Here is a 20431-nt window from a genome sequence, read left to right as displayed (position 1 = left end):
TTTGTGAGCCCATGGACTGCAGCCCACCAGGCTCCTCTGTCCATGGGATTCTCCAGGCAAGAACACTGGAGCGGGTTGCCATGCCCTCCTCCAGGGGGAATCTCCCAGATCCAGGGGTTGAACCCACGTCCCCTGCGTTGACAGGTGGGTTCTTTACCACTGAGCCACCTGGGAAGCCCCAGATGGAGGAGACAGAGGGATTAAAAAAAAAACACAAAAACCTGGGGTGAAGTTTCTGTTTATTAACAAAAATATATATGTATATGTATATAATATATATTAAGCCCTCCCCCAACTCCCACAATTCACTTTTGTACTTCTACCCAACCTCCCTTTTTAAAACAAAGAGACTTCAGAGAGCTTCAGAGGCAGTTCCTCGGGAAGCAAGCAGGAGCAGCACCAACGTCCTGTGTCTGGCAGGTCGAGGGACTTGGGGCCCATCGTTGCTCCCTGAGGACAGGGTCGGGGAGGGGAAGGCTCAGTCCTTGAAGCCCTGAATACTGTAAAGAATGCGCTTCTGGTGGCCCGGGAGCGTGATCCCCATCTGCACCAGGTCCCTGTGGGCAAGGAGAGGGGCTGGGTGAGTGCCAGGGCTTGATCCCCAGCAGCCCTGCCCTGCCCAGGCCCCCAGGGTCCTCACTCGGCTGTCAGGTCCAGCACGCACTCCATGGTGTCCAGCCCGGCGGAGCGGAAGTGCAGGATGTAGCGCTTCATTCGGATGGACTCCAGCCACTCGGCCACACTTCGGTAGGGGATCCCGTCGGAGCCGCTCAAGCTGGGCAGGCGAAGGGTCACCCTGTGGGCGTCGGGGGGACCCCTTAGTCTCACACAATGGGAGATGCAGGGCTTTTCTGAAACTGGGGCTCAGCCTCCGTGCCTGTGCTGCCGGTGCAAGCCAGGCGTCTGACACAGGACTTTGTGGGTTAGCCCGGCCATTGTCTCTGAACCCATTTCCTGGCCTGTTGCCTGGCAACAGCCACAGGGCAGGCTGACAGTCGTGCGGCACTGACAGACCTGGGGACAAGAGGCAGTTTTGGAGGTCCAGACAAGGGACCACCGGCCCGCAGGCAATGCAGTGGCCAGCTCTGGGCAACTGATGGGGGCCTGTTAAGATGCGAGGATCAAGTATCCTGGTTGAGAGGAAGCAGGAGGAGAACAGAGGCCCCGGAAGATGGATGTGGCCTCGCCTTTTCTCAGGGTGGCCCCTGGGAGTTCTGGGAGCAGCCCCCAGCTTGCCACCTCTAACCGTGGCTGTTATTCTTGCATTCTGACCCCCACAATACAATGAGTGTTCCTGTTCTGAAGCCAGCCGGGGCCAAAAACCATTAGCAAAGTAAATCTGCTGGGGGAAAAATATCCAACATTCCAGAAAGATTAGCACATGCGGTCTCCAGTGCACGAGGGAGTTGTGCTCCAAAAAGATAGTTTCAAAAGTTGGAACTGGGAGCACGTTTTCTCCTAGAAACAAGGTTATATATGGCGGTCTGATACAGAGGCCAGCACACCAGAGTTGCTTTACCCGATAAAGCATTTGAAGCCATGCCCGTCTCTCCCAACTCACCCCCTCAACCAGTCGATTCTCTGTATTCTGGCACTGTTTTCGGTGAAATGCATTTCTGACCATGTCCCTCCCATGGACAGTTTAAAAAAAAAAATTGGTCAGGATCAAGTCCAAACTTCTCTGCACCCTGCATTATTTGCAACTGGCACACCGTCAGCTCCCCAACCCTTGCTGTCTGCATGACCTGGGAGCCTTCCCAGACCCCACAAGGTTGCCTCTTTCAGTCAGGACACGCATCCCCCCGCTGGCTCTTGTCGGTTTCTCTGTCTTCCTTTCCCCATTCTCAGGGACCAAGGCCCCTGGAGCAGGTAGCAGGTTGGCAGCCCCTAGCATATACTCTCTATCTCAGTGTGCTTGCTTCCTGTGCTGTCCTTAGTCGCTCAGTCATGTCGGACTCTGCAACCCTGTGGACTGTAGCCCACCAGGCTCCTCTGTCCATGGGGATTCTCCAGGCAAGAATACTGGAGTGGGTTGCCATGCCCTCCTCCATGGGATACCCCCAACCCAGGGATCGAACCCAGGTCTCCTGCATTGGCAGGCAGATTCTTTGCCACCTGAGCCACCAGGGAAGCCTCCATCAAACCAGAGCTATCATGGCTGAGACACTGCACCTCCTCCATCAGAGCAGACTCTTCTCAAAAGTGCAGACTGGAATCCTGCCTCTATGCCTGACTCTTGGGAGCTCCACGGGCCCAGCGCTTGGTGCATGTGGCTGTTTCCATTCTCCCAGACCTGCCCTCCCCACCCAGCTTGGTTACCTGGGATCAAAGTTGGCAATGGTTCGCAGGGAGTGGGGGTTGGCATGCAGATGCTCCAGCTGTGCCTTCAGGCGATGGAAGGTGGGCCGGCGGACACGGTCGTAGGCCCAGCAGTTCTTCATGAGTTCATAGAGGGGGGCAGGGCAGTCCACGGGCGGGGGCAGCCGGTACCCATCCTCAATGCTCTTCATTACCTACAGCGAGGAGGGCAGGAAGCTAGCCTGACAGCCCAGGAGGAATACCTCTGTGCACACAAGATCATTGCCACAGAGCCTCTGAACCCTCTGACCAGGGTAGGCATGGTCAAGACAACAGGGCATGAGGTGAAGGGGACCAGAGAGGACAGGAATGCAGATAAAGGGTCAGAAAGAAGAAATCAGGGTATTTGTAGGAAAGGGCCATGGAGGATTTGGGGAGGGGACGGGAGGTGTGAGAAACACCAGGCTCACCTCCTGATTGCTCATGTCTCCATAGGGCTTGTCCCCGAAGCTGAGCACCTCCCACATCACGATCCCAAAGCTCCACACGTCGCTGGCCGTGGTGAAGATCCGGTGGGCGATGGCTTCGGGGGCTGTCCAACGGATGGGGATCTTCCCTCCCTAACGGGGCACGTGGGGCAGAAAGCTGAGGAGTCTCAGTACCGAAGGGCATGGGAAGCTACTGTGTCCCCATGACCATGCCTCTTGTGTTCTGTATGTACTGACTGCTATATGTATAGCGTGTAGTTGTGGGTGTGAATGTGTATGTGATAGGCGTATAAGGCTCTAACCTGGGTTTCATAGGTGCCATCAAAGTTGTCCAGGAGGCGGGTCAGGCCAAAGTCAGACACCTTGCAGCACAGGTTCTGACTCACCAAGATGTTCCTGGCGGCCAGGTCCCGGTGGACATAATTGTGGTCACTGAGGTAGTTCATGCCGGATGCTATGCCCTGCAGCATGGCCACCAGCTGCCCAGGCACTAGCTGGTCCTCCCGCTCCTGCAGCAGGGAGTGGGCAAAGTCAGGGGCTGAGCCTGGTCTCCTCTTCCCAGAACCGGGGTCCATGCCCAGGCGGGGCTCTGTGGCCAGTCCCCTTTCCCAGCTGGTCCTGTACCCTCCTCACCCTTAGGAAGGCATCCAAGGCTCCATTCTCCATAAACTCCGTGATGATCATGATGGGTTTTCCTGAGACACAAAGCACACATCACCCCAGCAGCCTCCACCCCTTCTGCACCCAGAACCAGGCTTCCTGCCTCTGAGAGCGCAGCCTCCCTCCACTTCCAGTGGCCTCAGCCCTCCTCTCCTACCCCCGCCCGGGCCCCTGCAGCCCTCTTGGACCCCACCCCTCATACTCTTTGTGACCACGCCCTCCAGGTGCAGAATGTGCGGGTGGTTGAACTGGCCCATGATAGTCGCCTCGCGAAGGAAGTTCCACCACTGGCCTTCGGGAGATGTATCTTTCAAGGTCTTAATAGCCACAATCTTGCCATCCTGGCTGGGAAGTCTCAGGGACCCCCGATACACTTCCCCAAACTCTCCTGGGTGGCAAGAAAACAGGGTCACAGCCAGATACACTGTCAGGCTCCCGAGGGGAACAGGCAGAGACCTCCCCAGTCCTCCAGTTCCCTTTTCTTCTCTGGCCCAGAGGATCAGAAACATGGTGTACCCTCCTCCCCGAGTCAGGGCTTGGCTGTACTTCCCAGGGCCGGGGGGCCGGCAGCCTGGAACAGGAGGGCAGCTCTGTAAACTACTGAGCACTGCCTCCCCACCTAGCACAGTTCCAGTGCTCAGGAGACACTGGGCAAGGGGGGACCGTGCGGTGGGGCTGGACTGTGTTCACGAAGGGCAGGCTGGTCAGGGTCAGTACACAGGTGACCGGGGAGGCTGACCACTGCCGCCTCTCTTCTGCAAGCTCCTCCGGTCACAACTCGGCCAGCTTGGCCACACAATCAGCCAAGACACTGCCGAGCTTTGTTCTCTGTTCAGATCCATTTCCCCTGGTGACCCAAGGGATCAGGGCAGCCCAAGGACACTGGGCCCCCAGTGGGGTGGAATGCGGGAGGCCCCGAATACCTCCCACATTTGGGAACCCTCTGAGAAGAGCCTGAGCCGGGGCACAGTGACCCTCTCTCTTGACAGAGATGATGTGTCAAATGCTCTTTATCAGAAATTCCACAATCACAGAGACAGATGGTGCAGGAGGTGGGGGCTGCTCCAGGACACCTGATAAGGGGGTTACAACGTGAACACAGTGGTTTCAGGACACAGGGTACAATGGGGAGGAAACTCATCTGGGAGCTCCTGGGCCAGAGGAGAGGCCAGCTGGGCTCCGTAGGGAAGGGCCGGAAGGAAGGGGCCTGCTGGCAGCTCTGCACTGCCACATAGAGGGGACCACAGGGCTCACCTTCCCCTATGACGGTGTCCACGACCAGCCAGGCCGGGTCGAGCTCCTGGGTGAAGTCCAGGGCTCCCTGGGCAGGGTCTTCATACGCCTGGAGGTCGACGTAAGGCTTCAGCCACAGCTTGTCCTCTGCAGGCAGAACAGGGTGGACTCAGCCCTACTCCAGGGGCTCAGGAGTACTGGTTCAGGAGGGCCAGCAGACCCCAGAGTCCTGGCTCTTCTGACCCCTGAGGAGCCCTGTCCTGGCTGAAGTGAAAGATAGTCTCCTCCCTCAGCAATGAAGCCTCCATAGCCCAGTCACTCCTCCTGTGTCTGTATGCAAAGCTCGTGTGTCCTCACCTCCCAGGGCCCAGAGCAGCAGGCAGGAAGCCAGACCCGAAATGTGTTCACGGCCTCGAGTGACCCAATCTTCCCGAGGCTCCTTGACCCTAAGTCCTTGCCTCCCTCCTCCCTGCAACTCACCACCCTGCTCCAGTCACTCACAGCTCATTCACATTCCCAGACAAGCCTGGCTTCTGCCCCGTGACCTGGATGGGCCCCAGACTCCCCTTTTGCTGGGGCACCTAACGAGGTGACCAGCAGGAAGACCACATGCCTGGAAGGAGCCTTTTCCTCCCTCCCAGCCTCAGCCCACAGACCTGGCCAGGCAGGGCAAGGAAGGCGGCCCAGAGCCTGGACATTTCCGTACGGTAGCTCCGACAGCTCACAGGTAATTGCACAGAGCCTCTTGGGGACTATTAGTACAGAATTAATTAACCAAAGTTAATTAAGGAGCGAAACACCACAGCCCCGGAGACAGGAGAGCCCACTCGTGCCCCCAGAGCTGCGCTAGCAAATCTGGGTCCCTGGGTCCCGTCCTAGGGGCACCTCCCAACACGCATGCGCACACAAACGTGTGCACACAGGTGCTCCCGGCTCACCTCGGTCTCCATCAGCGACGCGATCTCGCTGCCTCTGCTGCCTCTGGTGCCGCCGCCGCTGAGCTCTCCTGTCGGGGTGGGGACCAGGGTCTTCAGGGACCTAGGACCACCTCAGGGGCCCAAATGCTCTTCAGCTGAGCTCTCCTTAGAAACAACAGGGGGTTGGGGGTACTCAGGAGTTCTGGGACTAGTGGGTGGGAAGGCTGTTGGGACTGCATTCAGGAGCTTCTGCTTGGGCATGGGGGACCCAGGGTGGGGAGCGGGGTTGAGGGCACAGGAGAAACACCTGGAACAGAAGACCAGCATCCCGAGCAGCAGAGCTACACCCAGCAGCAGCCCGAAGATGATGGCCACGATCTCGCCTCCAGTCAGGACCCTGGAAACTGCAGGCACATGGGGTGAAGAAGTCTGGGGGTGCTTAGGGCCCCCAGGGATGATGGAGGCTAAAGGGGCACATGCAGGGGGGTATGTGTCCCCCAACCAGGGAGATGGGTGCAGGTGTGGATGAGAAAGCCTGTGGGAAGGGCCCCATCCAGGGACCATCAGCTTGGGCTGCCAGCCAGTGGACCCTGACCTGAGAGGTTAGGAGACTGGACCGGATGCCGGCTGGCAGTATATGGCATTAGGATGTATGTCTGAGAAGGAGGTGCGGTGTGAGTCTGTATGGAGCTGTCCACCCAGGAAGCTTCTGTGTGTGCGCGCACGCGTGTGTGTGTGTGTGCGTGTGTGTGTGTATGTGTATACAGGAAGGAGGTCACTAACCAGAACAGGGTCTGAGAAGCCTCAGGGGGATGACAGGTGCATGTGTGCCTGGGACAGAACGCAGAGTAACCCACTGACCTGGTGGGCTGGTCCGAAACTCGTGGTCAGCGGAGAAGGGGCCGGGTCCCAGAGGGGTCACCATGCGGACTCTGACGATGTACGTGGTGTCGGGCTGCAGTTCCGTCAGCAGGACCCTGGGCTCTAGAACCATCTGGTACCGCTCTTCGTCCTGCGGATGGGGGGGCTCATGTTATCTGGGCTGTGCCATACCAGACCTGGTGGAGGAGATGGGCAGTCCTGGGAACATGCGGGAGGGGAGGCTGGGGAATGGTCAGGGCAGGGCTCTTGATGGGGTTCTGTCCTGAGACAGCCACACAGGTCACTGTGGGCCGTCCTCTCCCATCCTGCACCCCAGGCTAGGAAATGTCGGGTGCGTCCAGGCACGGACACTGGAGATGTTTAGTCGCCTTCTCACCTGGTTCAGCACGTGCAGCTCGTAGCTGAGGTTCCCCCCGGGGCTGCGGGGCCGGGACCCTGCCCAGGTCAGCTCCAGCTGCCGTGGTGCCTTCTTCACCAGTCTCAGGGACAAGCCTGACAGGGACTCTGCTTCAGAGGGAGGAAATCACTTAAGTAGCTTCTGCTGGCTTCACACCCATCAACTTGTCCCCGTGGTCCTATGCTCCCCCACCCCCCATCTTCTCCAGGCCTTGCTGGCCCCCAAGCCCCTCACCTGCAGACCCCATGTTGATGCTGAGTGAGGCGCTGGCGGGCCTGGAGGCACCCAACCCCGACACTCCATTCTGGGCTTCCACGTTGAAGGTGTAGTTGGCGTGGGGATCGAGGCCGTCCACACGCACGGAGCATGCGGTCAGCCCGCTAGGGCCTGCAGAGAAGCGCACACCTGCCCCGCAGGGCTGGCAGGGCCCCCCGTCCAGGGCTGCTCCCTGACACTGAGAACACTCCACATTGTATGTGACATCTTCACGTTCCCCCAGGTCTGCTGGGGGCTCCCAGCGCAGGGAGAGCTGAGTCCCTGAAACGGAGAAGCTCAGATTTCGGGGGATTGAGGGGGGACCTGTGGGAAAAGACAGGCTATCAGTAGGGGCCAGCATTGCTCTCTCCCCAAGCTGCTGGCTCCCAGCCTCCTCCCAACACCCTGATTCTCGAAGTCCTCCGAAGGTCCTGCCAAGAGATTTGATTCCTAGTGAGGAAAAGGTAGCTTAACTGCATCTCTGTGCTCTTCTAGGAGAGCAGGGGTGCGAGCTGAGGGCATTAAGTGGCTGGCACCCTGGATGGTCCCCAGTATCTTATAGGCTCTGGAAAGTTCTGACTCCAACACAGGCTCAGCCACAGTCCTGTACCCCCTCACAGACCGCCAGGCCCTGGCCCCGACTCACGTGTGCACGCAGCATGGGGGCCCTCCCCAGGAGCTCGGTAGTGCTCACTCTCGCAGGCACACTCTGTGGCCCCTTCAGCCTCGGCTGTGCTATGTTGGGGGCACCTGAGACACTGGGGTGCGTCCACATCACTCCGATAGGAGCCGCTCGGGCAGGCTGGAGAGAGAACGCCACAGAGGCAAGATTGTCCAGCATTTTACAGGCAGAATCATATCCCTCCCTCCAATCCTTTGTGCTAGAAACACCCCGGCACGTGTCTCCCTAGGGCCTTTGGACACTCAGTGTAAAAGTCAACTGAGATGGAGCGTCGGCTTCCCTCCAGCCCTTGGCACCCGGGAGTCCCTCCCACAAGGGGCCCCTGCAGGTTCTCCTCACGTCCTCAAGTCTTCTTACCAAGGCATTCCTCAACATCGCTGCTGCCCTCCTCATACCCAGGCTCACAGTGGCACCGCCCCACCGGTACCAACCACTCGCCATCGGGGCTGCAGTGCATGCGGGGTGCACCCGAGGGGCCAGGGCTGATGTGCGCATGGGGCAGGCAGGTCCCTGCCACTTCGGCCAACCCCCCAGGTCCAGGCAGAGTATTGGGGAATCGGGCCAAGCCATGCACAGTCTCAGGGCAGCGCTGGTAGAAGACCCGGACGGACACCAGGGCCACGCAGGCACCCGGGTTGTGGAAAGCGAGATAGAGGCCTCGGCGGGTCAGGCGGCCCAAGGAGCAGCGTTCCACGTTCATCTTCACGGCTCTGGATGCAAGGTCTCGGATGGTGAAGCTCTGGTCGGCGGCCACCGTGGTTACCTGGGAAGGAGGTAGGGCATGAGGGAACAAGGCAAAGTCGTGCTTCATTCCCACATCACAGAAGCGACTGCTTGCTTGACACTTCACAATTTATACAGCCATCAGCGGAGGGCTGATTATGTGGCAGCTACTGAACCAAGCATTTTTATATGCATTAATCCTGCAAGGTGGAATGGATCACCTCTCCATGTGACAGATGAAGAAATTAAAGCCAAGAGAAGTAGAAGAAAGCTGGATAAAATCACCCAGCTACCACCTGGTAGGGCTGGGATGGGAACACAGGCTTTAGGACGCTACAGCTCTGCTACTTCCCACTATTCACAGGTGTTCCCAACCTCAGTGGCAATGAGGTGATCAGTTATAAAGTGTGTCATCGTTCATTTATTACTAATAACCAACTTTACAACAGCTTCTCCTTGGGAAGAAAATGAGAGTACATCCTGTAATAATATGCTCCCTTTTCTTTCGCATTCCAGTATGTTTTCTTGGGTAGGAGAGAAAGGGAAAAGATTAGAGAGTGTGGTCTTCTTACACAACTCTAGGTATACTCGTGAGTGTGTCACACACAGCTGTGGTGAGCACCGATGTAAAAAGTCCAAATACCTCTCTCCTGCCCCCACCATGCCACGCTCTTATCTCAATGGATGCTCATAAAGGCCTCTAAAATAGATGAGGCTGGCACTCATTAATAATAATAAAATATTTTTATCACCACTTCAAGACAAGGAAAAGCTCAGAGAGGTTAAGTGACACTCCCTGTGTCGGGACACAGCTGAAAAGGTACTTGAATCCAGCCCTTCTGATTTCTAGTCCCATATTCTTTTTTGTTATTCCACACCTACACCCTCTTCCTGTTTTTGCCACCTTCTCTCTCTCTGAGCAGAGCAGGGTCATGGAAGGGAGCGGGGCAAGGATGAGCATCAGGGCTGAAACGGCCACGAGGGGCAGGAGCACCTTCTGGAACAGGGGCCGCCGGAGCTGAATGCCCACGTCCTGGTCACTCTCCATGTACAGGAGGTTGAAGGTCTCCTTGCAGCCCAAAGGCCCTCCTTCCCCGGGGAAACTCTTGCAGTCCCGCACGGTAAACTGCAACTCCAAGTGGACGCGAGAGGCCTCCTCTCCCCGGTAGATCCAATTGGTGCGAAGCCAGTGGTCAGTGTCTCTGCCTTCTTGCACAGGGCAGTCCTGGTACATGTACAGGGGTGTCCCGTTCAGTATCTGCTGCACCTCACTCCACTGTGAGAGGAAAATCAGAGTCAGCCTCCAAGTCATCATCACCAACTCCCCAGATACTCACTTTCTAGAGTGGAGGCGAGGAAGCTGGTGTCAGAGCTCCACAGGTTCACACTTCTTGTCCTGCTTTCTCTCAACCCCCAAGCACCCGGATAGTAAGGTAACTGCTTAAGACTGGGGACTTATTTGGATATAGCATAAGCGAGACAACAGGCTTCCCAGGTGGTGCCAGTGGTAAAGAACTCGCCTGCCAATGCAGGAGATGCAAGAGATGCAGGTTCGATTCCTGGGTCAGGAAGATCTCCTGACAACCACTCCAGTATTCTTGCTTGGAAAATCCCATGGACAGAAGAGCCTGGCGGACTATGGTCCAAAGGGTTGAGAAGAGTCAGACATGACTGAAGGGGCTTAGCACGTGTGCAAGACCACACCTGCTTAACAATCCTGGCCAGCCAGTCCTGGCCCCTTCAGTGAGCCCACTCCAACTCTAAGAGTATGAGCACCATTTTCACCTATTTCTTCAGCAAAGCTGTCAGATACCCCAAAGGCAGATTTTGGTAGCAAAAGCTCATTCACAGAATCTTTCTGCCTATTTGTTCAGAGGAGGGGAGACTACGTATGACGTGAAGGCTCCTGACTTTCGGAGGGCAAGAGCAAGCATAGAACTCTTCTATATGAGGGAATCTCACCCTCTCCAATGTTCCTTCCAGTTAAGGCCACTATCAAAATCAACAATGCAAAGAGCTGGTTGGACTCCTAGACATCATCCGGTTCACCTTCCTTCACTCTTTCAACATTAAAAAAAATGTTTAATCTTAGTGATAATAATGATGGCCAGCACTAATAGAGTGCTTATCATGGGCCAGTCACTATTCTATGCATTTTGGATGAAGAAGCTGAGTAATAGTTAGGTGAAAGGACTTACTTGCTCAAGGCATCAGCTATTAAGAGGAGGAGCTGGGAGGTGCACCCAGGGATTCTAGGCTCCAGAGTTTATGCTCTTAATCATCATGTTTCTATGTGCTTATTACAAAAAGCCAAAGAGTAAAAACCTACATAAAATAAAAAGTGAAATTCTTCTCGTGCATCCACCCATTCTTAACAACTTGGAATAAAGCTTCCCAGATAATTTTCAGAGCTTCTAGAGAAATACTTGAATGTTTTCTCACGTGCATGGTTTTCATGTAAGTTTTATTGAACACATACATCTCATTTTATAACATACTTTTTGCTTTTAACAAATAGTCTTTGAAAGATGTCCACAACAGTGTATGCTGCTGCTGCTGCTGCTAAAGTCGCTTCAGTCGTGTCCGACTCTGTGCGACCCCATAGACGGCAGCCCACCAGGCTCCCCCGTCCCTGGGATTCTCCAGGCAAGAACACTGGAGTGGGTTGCCATTTCCTTCTCCAATGCATGAAAGTGAAAAGTGAAAGTGAAGTTGCTCAGTCGTGCTGACTCTTAGCAACCCCATGGACTGCAGCCCATCAGGCTCCTCCACCCATGGGATTTTCCAGGCAAGAGTACTGGAGTGGGGTGCCATTGCCTTCTCCAACAACAGTTTATAGATCTACCTAATTCTTTTCAGCAATTCATAAAATAGTATCTCATTGTATGGATGCACCATAATTTATATAATTATTTACCTATTGTTGGATATTTAGGTAACTTCTAGCTTTTTAAAAAAAATTGTAAGTAAACATGTTTAGATGTATATGATTCTGTAGAACTGCTATATTACAGGGCAAGTACATTATAAATCCTGTAAGAATATATTGCCAATTGTCCTTCACAGGGGCTTTATCAATGTCCACAGTGCAGGAGGTACATTTTCTCAAAACTTCATTAACACTGGACATTAATGAGCTTTTTACTTTTGGCCAATCCTATGGACAAAACAGCTTCTGGCCATTTTAATTTACCTTTTTTGGGGGAGGAGGTTGTGGCATTTTTCTTTTGTTCACTGTCTATGGGTATTTTTATGCAGTTATGTTTTTATAACTTTGCCCAATATTCTACTGTCATCTTTTGAATCCTTTCAGTATTCATTTGGATGTTTTTTTTTTTTGCATTACAGATATTATTCATTTGTTTGAAATGTATATTTCATATATTTTCTCCATCTTACCATTTAATTTTGCTAATGATGTCTTTTAAAATGTTTACATAATAACATTTTTTCTTCTTTCCTTTTTTTGTGTTATGTAAATATTTTGCTTAGGAAGCTCTCCCATCCCAAATTATAAAGATCTATATTTCTAACATTCTTATAGGTTTGGTTTTTAGGTTTAGATTTAAGCTTCTTAGAATTAATTTTTTTGTGTACAGTGGGCTTCCCAGGTAGGGCTAGTGGTAAAGAACCCACCTGCCAATGCAGGAGATGCAGGAGACGTGGGTTCGATCCCTGGGTTGGGAAGATCCTCTGGAGAAGGGAATGGCAACCCACTCCAGTATTCTTGCCTGGAAAATTCTATGGACAGAGGAGCCTGGCAGGCTACAGTCCATGGGGCAGCAAAGAGTCGGGCACTGAGTGACTGAGCACATAGTGTGAAGATGTAACTTTACTTTCTTCCTTTAAAAAAGAAATTATGGACACTAAATTGTCAATTTATCAACTAGGCTATACCTTGCACATTAATTTGCAATTCCAATGTTATCACAGACTAAAATCTCAAGTATGCAGGTTTGTTTGGGGACTTTCTATTCTGTTGTGTTGACCTGAATATTCTTGTGCAATACCAAATGTTTTAATTATAACTGATGTATAGTATGTTCTGATATCTGGTAGGACAAGTTTCCTATTTCATTATTCTTCTTTTTCAAAAGAATTCTCAGCCGTTCTTAAGCATATTCTCTGCTAGATGAATTTTTAAGAAGCACTCAAATTCTATAAAATATTTCAGTGATATTTTGCCTGCAACCCCCTTATTGTATAAAGAAGAGACTGAGGCCCATGGCAAGCTCACTTTCCCGAGGGTTTTAATCACTGCTTGCAGTGTTAGAAAAGGCGAGGAAAAGCACCATGAACTTAAAAATTCGGGGTGGTGTGGGGCAGGCACAGAAGTATACGTCACTGTGAGGCACGTATTTTTGTATCAGGGTAGGGGGTTCAAAGATAGAACAAGCGGTGTCCCAGCTACAGCGACGGAAGGCAGCGAGGGCCTGTTCTTAGGGAGCTGTGATGGGGAAGCCGTAGTGGAAGGCTTAGGGTGGAGGTCAGGTGGAAAGGTGGTGGGGTGGTTAACGCACAGCTCATTAGCCAGACCGCCAGGGCTGCAGCTGGAGCCAGGAGAAGCAGATGTTCCCAGCTGTAACTCGCTTCCCCTGGTTCCAGCAGTGACAGATGTGGGAGAAGCAGCTGCCCGGGATCCACAGCAAGGATCCTTTCACTTATCACTCTGGTTGCTGGCTGCTACATAGGTCTGTTCTGGGGAGGCTGAATCTGAATGTGTGTGTGTGTTTTGAAAAGACGGGGAAGGATGGAAGGGACGCAGCAGACAGTGGAAATGTGCCTGCTGCTGTCTTCTTGCCTTCCTAGTACAAAGCTGTTTAGCCTGAGCTGCAAAAGGGGCCTTGCTTCCACTCCAGCCCAGTTAGGGGAGACATTTGGGTGGGGAGTAGCAGGGGTAGCCCGTGGGAGCCTGCGGATGGACCTGCAGCCCTCACTGTGGAGCGATGAGCTGGTTTATGAGATGCGGCACCTATTAGAACTGGCCTACTCCAGGATTTTCTGAGCAGCCCCTCCTGTAGGATACCTTATGATTTAGTCTATTAATTCTAATTACAGGCCACTCCACGGGAGAGCCCAGAGTACAGCCAGGACCCTGCGACCCAGAGGGAAAGAAACCAAGTAACCCCAGCGCCAGAAATGGAGGCTGGATTCCTACTGCCGTAGGAAAGAAGAGGGGACACCCAGAGAACAGAGTCCAGGTTCAGAGGAAGAGGCCTGAGGCCAGAGTCCTGGAGGCTGTGGCGCTTGCGGAGACTCCTGTGGTCCCAGGCCCAGCTCCGCTGAGTGGCAGCTCGGCTCTGGAACTCACAGGATCCTCCCCCTGTTCACTTGTCTTCCAACAAGGAAGGGGCTTAGAATGCATGGTGTGCCTGGGCTGGGGAGAACGGAAGGGCCAAGGGCTCTCTAATGGGGCAGCTTTTAACTTTGGGAGAGTCAAAGATGCTTTGAAGAAGGTGATGAAAACTCTGGCTCTCCTTTTCCAGAAAAAAAAAAAAAAAAAAGTCCACATACAGCTACCTAACTCTGCATACTCTTTGATGGGGGCCCCTGACCCCCTGAAACCTATCTGCGCAACTCCACTGGGATGGATGGACCCCAGATTGAAGACACTCTTCTGTGTTTGGGTCTCAGCCCCCAACCATCCCAGGGATGGTCCATTCTCTTCCTAGGGGCTGTCACTCTCATCTTCCTCCAAGTCCTCGCAAGTATTGAGCCCCTCCTCGCTGGGGCAGGGGGAGGAGGAGCCAGGCATTGAAGCTTTCCCCATGGGGTGAAGCCTGACCCCCCCAGTCCCATTCAGGAGGCTCTGACTCACCTCCCCTCCCCTCACCCTCCCGGAGGAGACACTTCCAGTTTTTCCAGCTCTTTTCTCTGCTCCTCCACCCACCTCACCATTCAGCCTTGAGCCACCCCAGATGCCCCCTGACACTCACCCCATCCTCTGGGGGATCCAGGAGCCAGCCCAGCTCTTCCTGTGCCATGCTAGTATCCATTAGAGTGACTGAAGGTGGAGAGAAAGGGGGCTGTCATCTCTGGGGGAGGCCCCACACGTGCAACTCACATTCCTCCTCCTGGGCCCGTAGCCCTGAGGCTTCAGCATCCTGTACCCTCACAGCTGTGAGTTCCTGAGGTTTAGGGGATGAAAACCTCCCCGGAAGGAGGATTGAAGAAGAGCTCCAGGGCTTAGTCTGTCTTCCTCCCGAGTGTGAAGGGAGAAAGGCAGAGTGGGGCAAGGGTTGGAGGGCTGAACCTTTGGCCAAAGTCAACGGCAGGAAGAGCAGTCCCAGAGACACTGAGCAGCCTCTCACTCGGTAGGGACCATCAGGTGTAGAAATGGAGGGGCGGGTGGACAAGAGAGGAGCTTGGCTGCTGGGGGTCGTTGAGTGGGTAGGATGTGGACAGGGGACTCTGGAGGGGCATCCTGGGTGGGGAGGCTGCCTTCCCCTGGCAAAGGGCCTGGCCTGCCCGTCATTGAGGTGGTGGAGTGGGGGTACAGGCACAGCCAAGAGTCTGGGAAGCGGGGATAGCAGGATCACAGAGCATGCAAGTGTCCACAGGAAAGGCTTGACCTCTGCAGCCAGGAGCCCCTGCACCTAACCCACCCCCAGCTGCAGGTCCCTCTGTCCCCGGGCTTAAGATGGCATAAGGGCACTTCCACCTCCGACTTCCAAAGGTTCAGATCTCTGGGTTGGGAGCCTGAGGCTGGGACTGCTTGGGAATGGAGAGTCCCCAAGATTGCTGGGATGGGAGGCTGCTTCCAGCAGAAACTCACTCTCCACCCCAACCCCACCCAGGAGCAAACTGCTGGCCAGCAGGGAAAGGGGTGAGTGACCCGGGAAAGCAGCTGTTTGGGGTTAAAGGCCAAAGACTGGCCTGGCCAGTCGATCGCCTGGCAGCCGGGCAAAACGAGAGCGCTGGAGAGGGGCTGCGAGGAGAGGGCCTCTCTGGAATGCCGGCTCCCAGGGGAGGAGGGGGTGGGGCGGGGCGGGGCGGGGCGGGGGTCTGTACCTTCCTCGGCGCGCGCCCCCGGGGGCAGCGGGGCGCAGAGCAGCAGCAGCAGCAGCAACCCGAGCCCCAGGGGCCAGCGCCGCTCCATGGCGCTGGGCCGGGACCTGGGACCGCGGCCCGGATGGCGGGGCCAGGTCGCGAGAACTGGGCTAGCCGGGCCGGCCGGGCGGGGGCGGGGAGGGGGCGGGGCCAGCGCCCGGGGCGGAGTCCCGGCCTCACCTGGATCACCTTCTTAAAGGGACAGGAGGGCAGGAAGGAAACTTGTAAAACAGGCCATAAACTTCAAAAAAACCGGAGGCGCCTTGACCGGAACGAGACTGCGGGCGCCGCCTAGTGGGTGGGATTGGGAATCGACTTGGCTCCGTGCTCCTTTGGACCCTAAACCCATCCCTGTCTCCAACCGGCCTTTGGCCTAACTACAGCCTGGTGTCCCCTCCCTTCTCTCTTTCTTCAGGGCCCAGCGCTGTAATAGACACCGGCAGGGGGAAAGCAGGGTAAAGAGACGCGTCTTGATGTTCCCGTCGGGGAGGCTTAGGTGACCATCTTGCAAGGCGAGGTTGGTTGGAAGCAAGTCCGGGCGGGGGCTCGGTAGGTGAGTCTTGAGGGAGGAGACTTGGGTGAGCTGGGTTTTCTGGGTGGCAGAGATTGGGCAAGGCATGAGCGATGGCCCGAGGGCAGGGAGCCTCAAGGTGCCTCTGGGAGTGGTAAGGGACCAGTCTGACTGCTGGGTTCAGGACTCTCGTCCTGGGAACCAGGCGGGAAAGGCAGGTGTGGGCCCAGGCAGGGAAGGTCTTGGTAAACGCGTGGAGTTTGCACGTTGCCGTGCACTTTACAGAGCGATGGGAGAAACTGGTGAGGGCTTCTGAACGCAAGTGGTAACAGGAGCTACTGGTGTAGACCCACGGCCCTCTCCCCTGTCGGAGACTTTGTTGTTTTAGTTGCTCAGTCGTGTCCCACTCTTTGCGACCCCACGGACTGTAGTTTGCCAGGCTCCTCTGTCCCTGGGATTTCTCAGGCAAGAATACTTGAGCGGGTTGTCATTTCCTTCTCCAGGGGATCTTCCCTACCCAGGGATCAAACCCTCATCTCCTGCATTGGCAGGCGAATTCTTTACCACTGAGCCACCTGGGAAGCCCCTGTTGGAGAGTGCCTCCCAGTATATTCAATACATGTTTCTTCAGTTTCCACTCTGCTTGCGAGCAAGCTCTGAAAGCTTCAAAAAAGAATCCTTGCTCTAAACAAACTATTGTCTGAGGAGTGTTTGCAGGGGCTGGGGCATAAAGCAAGAGCAGAGATGGCTAAAGTGACAGACAGGAGGCACACATTAGGGGTGACAGTGGCTCCAAAGGGAGTGATCACCCACTGAGGACCGGTGGTCAGTCCATGCCTGGGGCCTCTCCTTCCTGCAGCCCTCTCTGGCTCCATCTCATCTGGCTGACTCATTCATAGTTTTTCTATCATTTGAATTGTTGCATGTTTTGGTCACCATGGGGGGAAGGGAGGTGGTGCATTTTAGGTGCTTATTTTGTTTCAAAAAACTAATCCTTCTCATATTTCTTTTTTTACATACAGATAAGGACAGGAGGAAAATGGCTCATAATTTCCTGGCCCAGGCTAGCCTCATTGGCATAAATAAATAAATGGAATCCAAGTACATTGGTTGGAAAATTCACATGGAACAGAAAAGAAACAAAACGGAAAGTAGGATCCTCTCTCTTCCCACCCTCCAGTTCCTGACCCCAGGGTTACCCGCCATCCATTGTTTCTTGTTTGCCTAAGATGTTTTCTCTATGGTTTTGTTGTTGTCCTTCAGTCACTAAGTTGAATCTGTATCCTACTCTTTGCGACTGTGGCGTGCCAGGCTCCTCTGTCCTCCATTGTCTCCTGGAGTTTGCTCAAATTCATGTCTTTCCCCTGTGGACACACCATCATATACCTCTCTCTAGTCTCCTTCTGTCCCCACGGCCACCCTATCCCTCAACCCAGCACATACACATGCTTTTAGAATAAATATACAGAGGGAGCCATAGGATACATAGGCTCTGCACCAGGGGCCTCTTTCTAAAGTAAAGGACTTTGGGAAGGAGGGGGAGGCTCCTGCAGGCTCCAAAAGCTCAGAGCTTTGTGATTTCAGCGGGGAGGAATGGGCGAAGGGTGCACAGCCAACAGAGGGGGGAAATGGAGCAAACTTTGGACAATCGTGCTAGGAAATAAGCCAGACTGCGGTGAGGTCATGCATGTGCTCCGTGGTGTGGTTCATTAAAGTTACAAGACCCTTGGGATTCAAGGGGGGTGGGGTGGGGGCTGCCCATGCAGGGAGAGGTGGAGTCCAGAGGAACCTGGCTTTTGTGGTTGGGCTGTCTCTCTGTCCTGAGTCTGGAAGTATTGAAGAGGGGGAAGGAAAGCCCACGTCCAGCTGCATTCGGGATGAACCCCAACTTCACAGTTCCTCATTCCCTTTGTTGTGGGAGGAGGCACGCCTTCGGTTTTGGCCTCTGTCCTTAACTAACAGTGCAGCTTTTTGGAGTTATTTCCACTCTCTGGACCTTAGTTTTCTTAGACCCAGATGATCTCTGAGACCATTTCCAGGAAAGACGATGGGATATAGAGTCAGAAGATGAAGGCCAGCTCGTTCAGTCTTGTGTGTCTCTGTTTCCTTAGCTACAAAATGCGATTAACCATGCCCACCTCCTAGAGTGGGTGTGATGATCCCAAGGGGAGAAAGTACTTTGCTAACTGGAGGGTACTGAGCAAACAGTACTGGGCTCGGAGAATGACGGAGGCCAGGACTTTCCTGACTTTCTCTTACCTGCCTCCCAGGTTACTCCCAGAGTGGAACAACCACAATGACTAAGACATCAATTTTTCTTTTCTTTTAAAAGCAACCTTATTGCGGATGCTTTGCATAAATTACGCCCAACCCGAGAGTACAGGTCAATGGGTTCTGACAAATGCATATACCCTGGTAAGCAGTGGCTCAGTCAAGTTACGGAGCACTTTCTTCCCCTGAAAACATCCGTGCCCTTTGCAGTCAGTCCCACCTCTGGCTCCAGGCTTTCTCTTTTGCCTAGTAGTCTCCAGAGTCTGGTTTTCTCCCTTCGGTGTGACATGCATGTTATGTGCATCAGCAGTATGCTTCCCTGTATGGGTACCCTATGATGTCAGCTAACATTGCAATGTGCAGACCGAACAGCGTTCCCCTCCTCTGTTCTCCTGGGAGCTGTAGGCCTTTTAGTGATTAGGCCATCCCAGAGGGATTCCTGTCCCTTCTCTCAGGTGAAGGGAACCCAAGTTGTCTGGCTCTGTTCTCATCCTGCAATCAGGAAGGGAAGTCTGCACGTCCCTACAGCCTTGGACTTGTGTGCCCTGGCTTCTGTCTTACAGCCCAACCTTAACACCATCCTGCTGAAGTTGTTCCCTGCATACCAGCTCATTTGGCTCCTTGGGGACATTGGCATTAGGTGAGATCCACCCAGCCTGGGTCAAGGCTTTGGACATCCATAATGCTCTGGAAAACATGCAGTTTAACCACGAGGGGAACCCAGTAAGCTGCCAGCGACCACTGTGACAGCATCAGTACAAATTGGTTTATCAGATTAAGATCAGGTCCCTAGCAAGGGCCAGCACGGATGGGACCAAAGCAGCTTTTGTTTTGGCTGCATGGGGCTGGCCTGTGCTTGTCTGCAGCCGGATCCACAGACTGTGTGGGCAGTAGGAAAGGGAACAAACAGCCCTCTCTGTGTGGCATTCGGGCAGATTCTGCGCATCTTTGATCACCAGGCTAGTTCGGCCCTTCCCTTTGCTTGTGTCTGGGCTCTTCCCCATCTGTTCTCTGATCCTGCTCTACCATCAGGCAACAGGGGCAGGATAATCATCATTACCATTTATTACAGCACCTACGCATGCTGCCAGGGCATTTCACATACATTATTTCATTTACTTCTCACACCAACCCTTTGAGGAAGGTATTATTAGTTCCATTTTATAGATGCAAAAACCTGAGGCGCTGAGATTTAAGTTCCTTGTTTAAAATCACTCAGTTGCAGAGCTAGGGTTTGAACCTAGGTCTGCCTGACTCTGGGGCCCGTGGCCTCTACTCAGGGTTTCCAGAAGCAGAGAAAGTAGGGGACCCCTAAATTGTTTTACTTTCCTCCATCCCCCACTCCACCCCTGAGAACACCACGGATTAGGTCTGCTTGCTGCCAGCTTCATACGGTGGAACCATCTGATATGTATTCTTTGGTGTCTGAGTTCTTTCATTTCCTCTGCTGTTTGTGAGATTTCTTTATGCGGTTGTGTGCTGGTTCATCCCTCTTGCTGTGTGGTATTCATGTATCAAGAACATCTTATTTTTGAAGACCTCTTGACTTGTGGTTAAAGTACTACACTTGAATACTGGGCGACTCCCAGTGTTTATCCGGCTTGTCTGGGTGTCTCCGAGAGAGGCTTAATCTGCCCAGAAGGTACTTCCGCTTACGAAGGAGAAGTTTTACTAGCCTCATGGCTCCTTAATTGATGAAATACATGCAGAGGTGGTCTGTGAGCAATACCACTGACCCAGTCACCCCCTCTGCCTCCTACCCACCCCCACCCCCTCCCTTCTTCCTTGTCACGTTGCCAAGAGGAAAACACCTGATGTTGTTTAAGGAGCTGCAGCTCTTTGTACCAGAAGTAGGACTGTTTCGCGATAAAGGCAGTTTGAAGTTTCCTCTGAGATGCCAGGAGCACAGCCGTCTACTAGAAAGTTCTAACATTGTCTCGTCCTAGTCCTGTGCTGTGCTGCTCAGGCCCTTCAGTCATGTCCAACTCATTCTGACCTTGTGGTCTGTAGCCCGCCAGGCTCCTCTGTCCATGTGATTCTCCAGACAAGAATACTGGAGTGGGT

The 20431-nt window shown here is 53.8% G+C and overlaps 1 protein-coding gene and 1 long non-coding RNA gene across 9 annotated transcripts; one reads left to right on the top strand and one right to left on the bottom strand.

Moving 5' to 3' along the window:
- Positions 1-222: 222 nt before the first annotated feature.
- EPHA1 (EPH receptor A1) lies at positions 223-15712 on the bottom strand. Of its 7 annotated transcripts, none has more exons than XM_086398302.1 (19): positions 15547-15712; positions 14472-14539; positions 9530-9811; positions 8170-8575; positions 7777-7932; positions 7110-7454; positions 6855-6985; positions 6458-6608; positions 5904-6000; positions 5618-5685; positions 5336-5431; positions 4701-4826; positions 3649-3834; positions 3420-3481; positions 3089-3295; positions 2769-2918; positions 2320-2513; positions 641-796; positions 223-557 (listed from the first exon to the last, which is right to left on the bottom strand). In XM_086398302.1, the coding sequence occupies exons 1-19, from the start codon at positions 15632-15634 to the stop codon at positions 479-481; spliced, it is 3048 nt and encodes a 1015-aa protein (XP_086254428.1). In that variant the 5' UTR covers positions 15635-15712; the 3' UTR covers positions 223-478. The 7 variants fall into 7 exon arrangements, with proteins under 7 accessions (XP_086254428.1, XP_086254429.1, XP_086254431.1 ...); XM_086398303.1 differs by having other exon boundaries at positions 6855-6982; XM_086398305.1 differs by lacking the exon at positions 5336-5431.
- LOC147373582 (uncharacterized) lies at positions 14644-17200 on the top strand. Of its 2 annotated transcripts, none has more exons than XR_015163105.1 (3): positions 14644-14849; positions 16001-16138; positions 17119-17200. It is a non-coding gene; the product is annotated as an uncharacterized LOC147373582 (long non-coding RNA). The 2 variants fall into 2 exon arrangements; XR_015163106.1 differs by lacking the exon at positions 14644-14849 and adding an exon at positions 15232-15361.
- Positions 17201-20431: the final 3231 nt, after the last annotated feature.

The sequence above is a fragment of the Bos grunniens genome, chromosome 4 (assembly GCF_055505025.1).
Source record: "Bos grunniens cultivar Pamir isolate PY7600 chromosome 4, Bosgru_T2T1.0, whole genome shotgun sequence".
Classification (NCBI taxonomy): Eukaryota; Metazoa; Chordata; class Mammalia; order Artiodactyla; family Bovidae; genus Bos; species Bos grunniens.
This window is presented reverse-complemented; position numbering and strand designations above follow the sequence as displayed.

What these genes read in the sequence shown, in the direction of transcription:
- EPHA1 (XM_086398302.1), bottom strand. Translation starts at nt 15,634, where the DNA reads ATGGAGCGGCGCTGGCCCCTGGGGCTCGGGTTGCTGCTGCTGCTGCTG. An exon ending in TGGATCCCCCAGAGGATGGG is followed by an intron (nt 9,812 to 14,471) that starts GTGAGTGTCAGG and finishes TTCCTCTCACAG; the next exon opens with TGGAGTGAGGTGCAGCAGAT. An exon ending in CATCAACATGGGGTCTGCAG is followed by an intron (nt 6,986 to 7,109) that starts GTGAGGGGCTTG and finishes CTCCCTCTGAAG; the next exon opens with CAGAGTCCCTGTCAGGCTTG.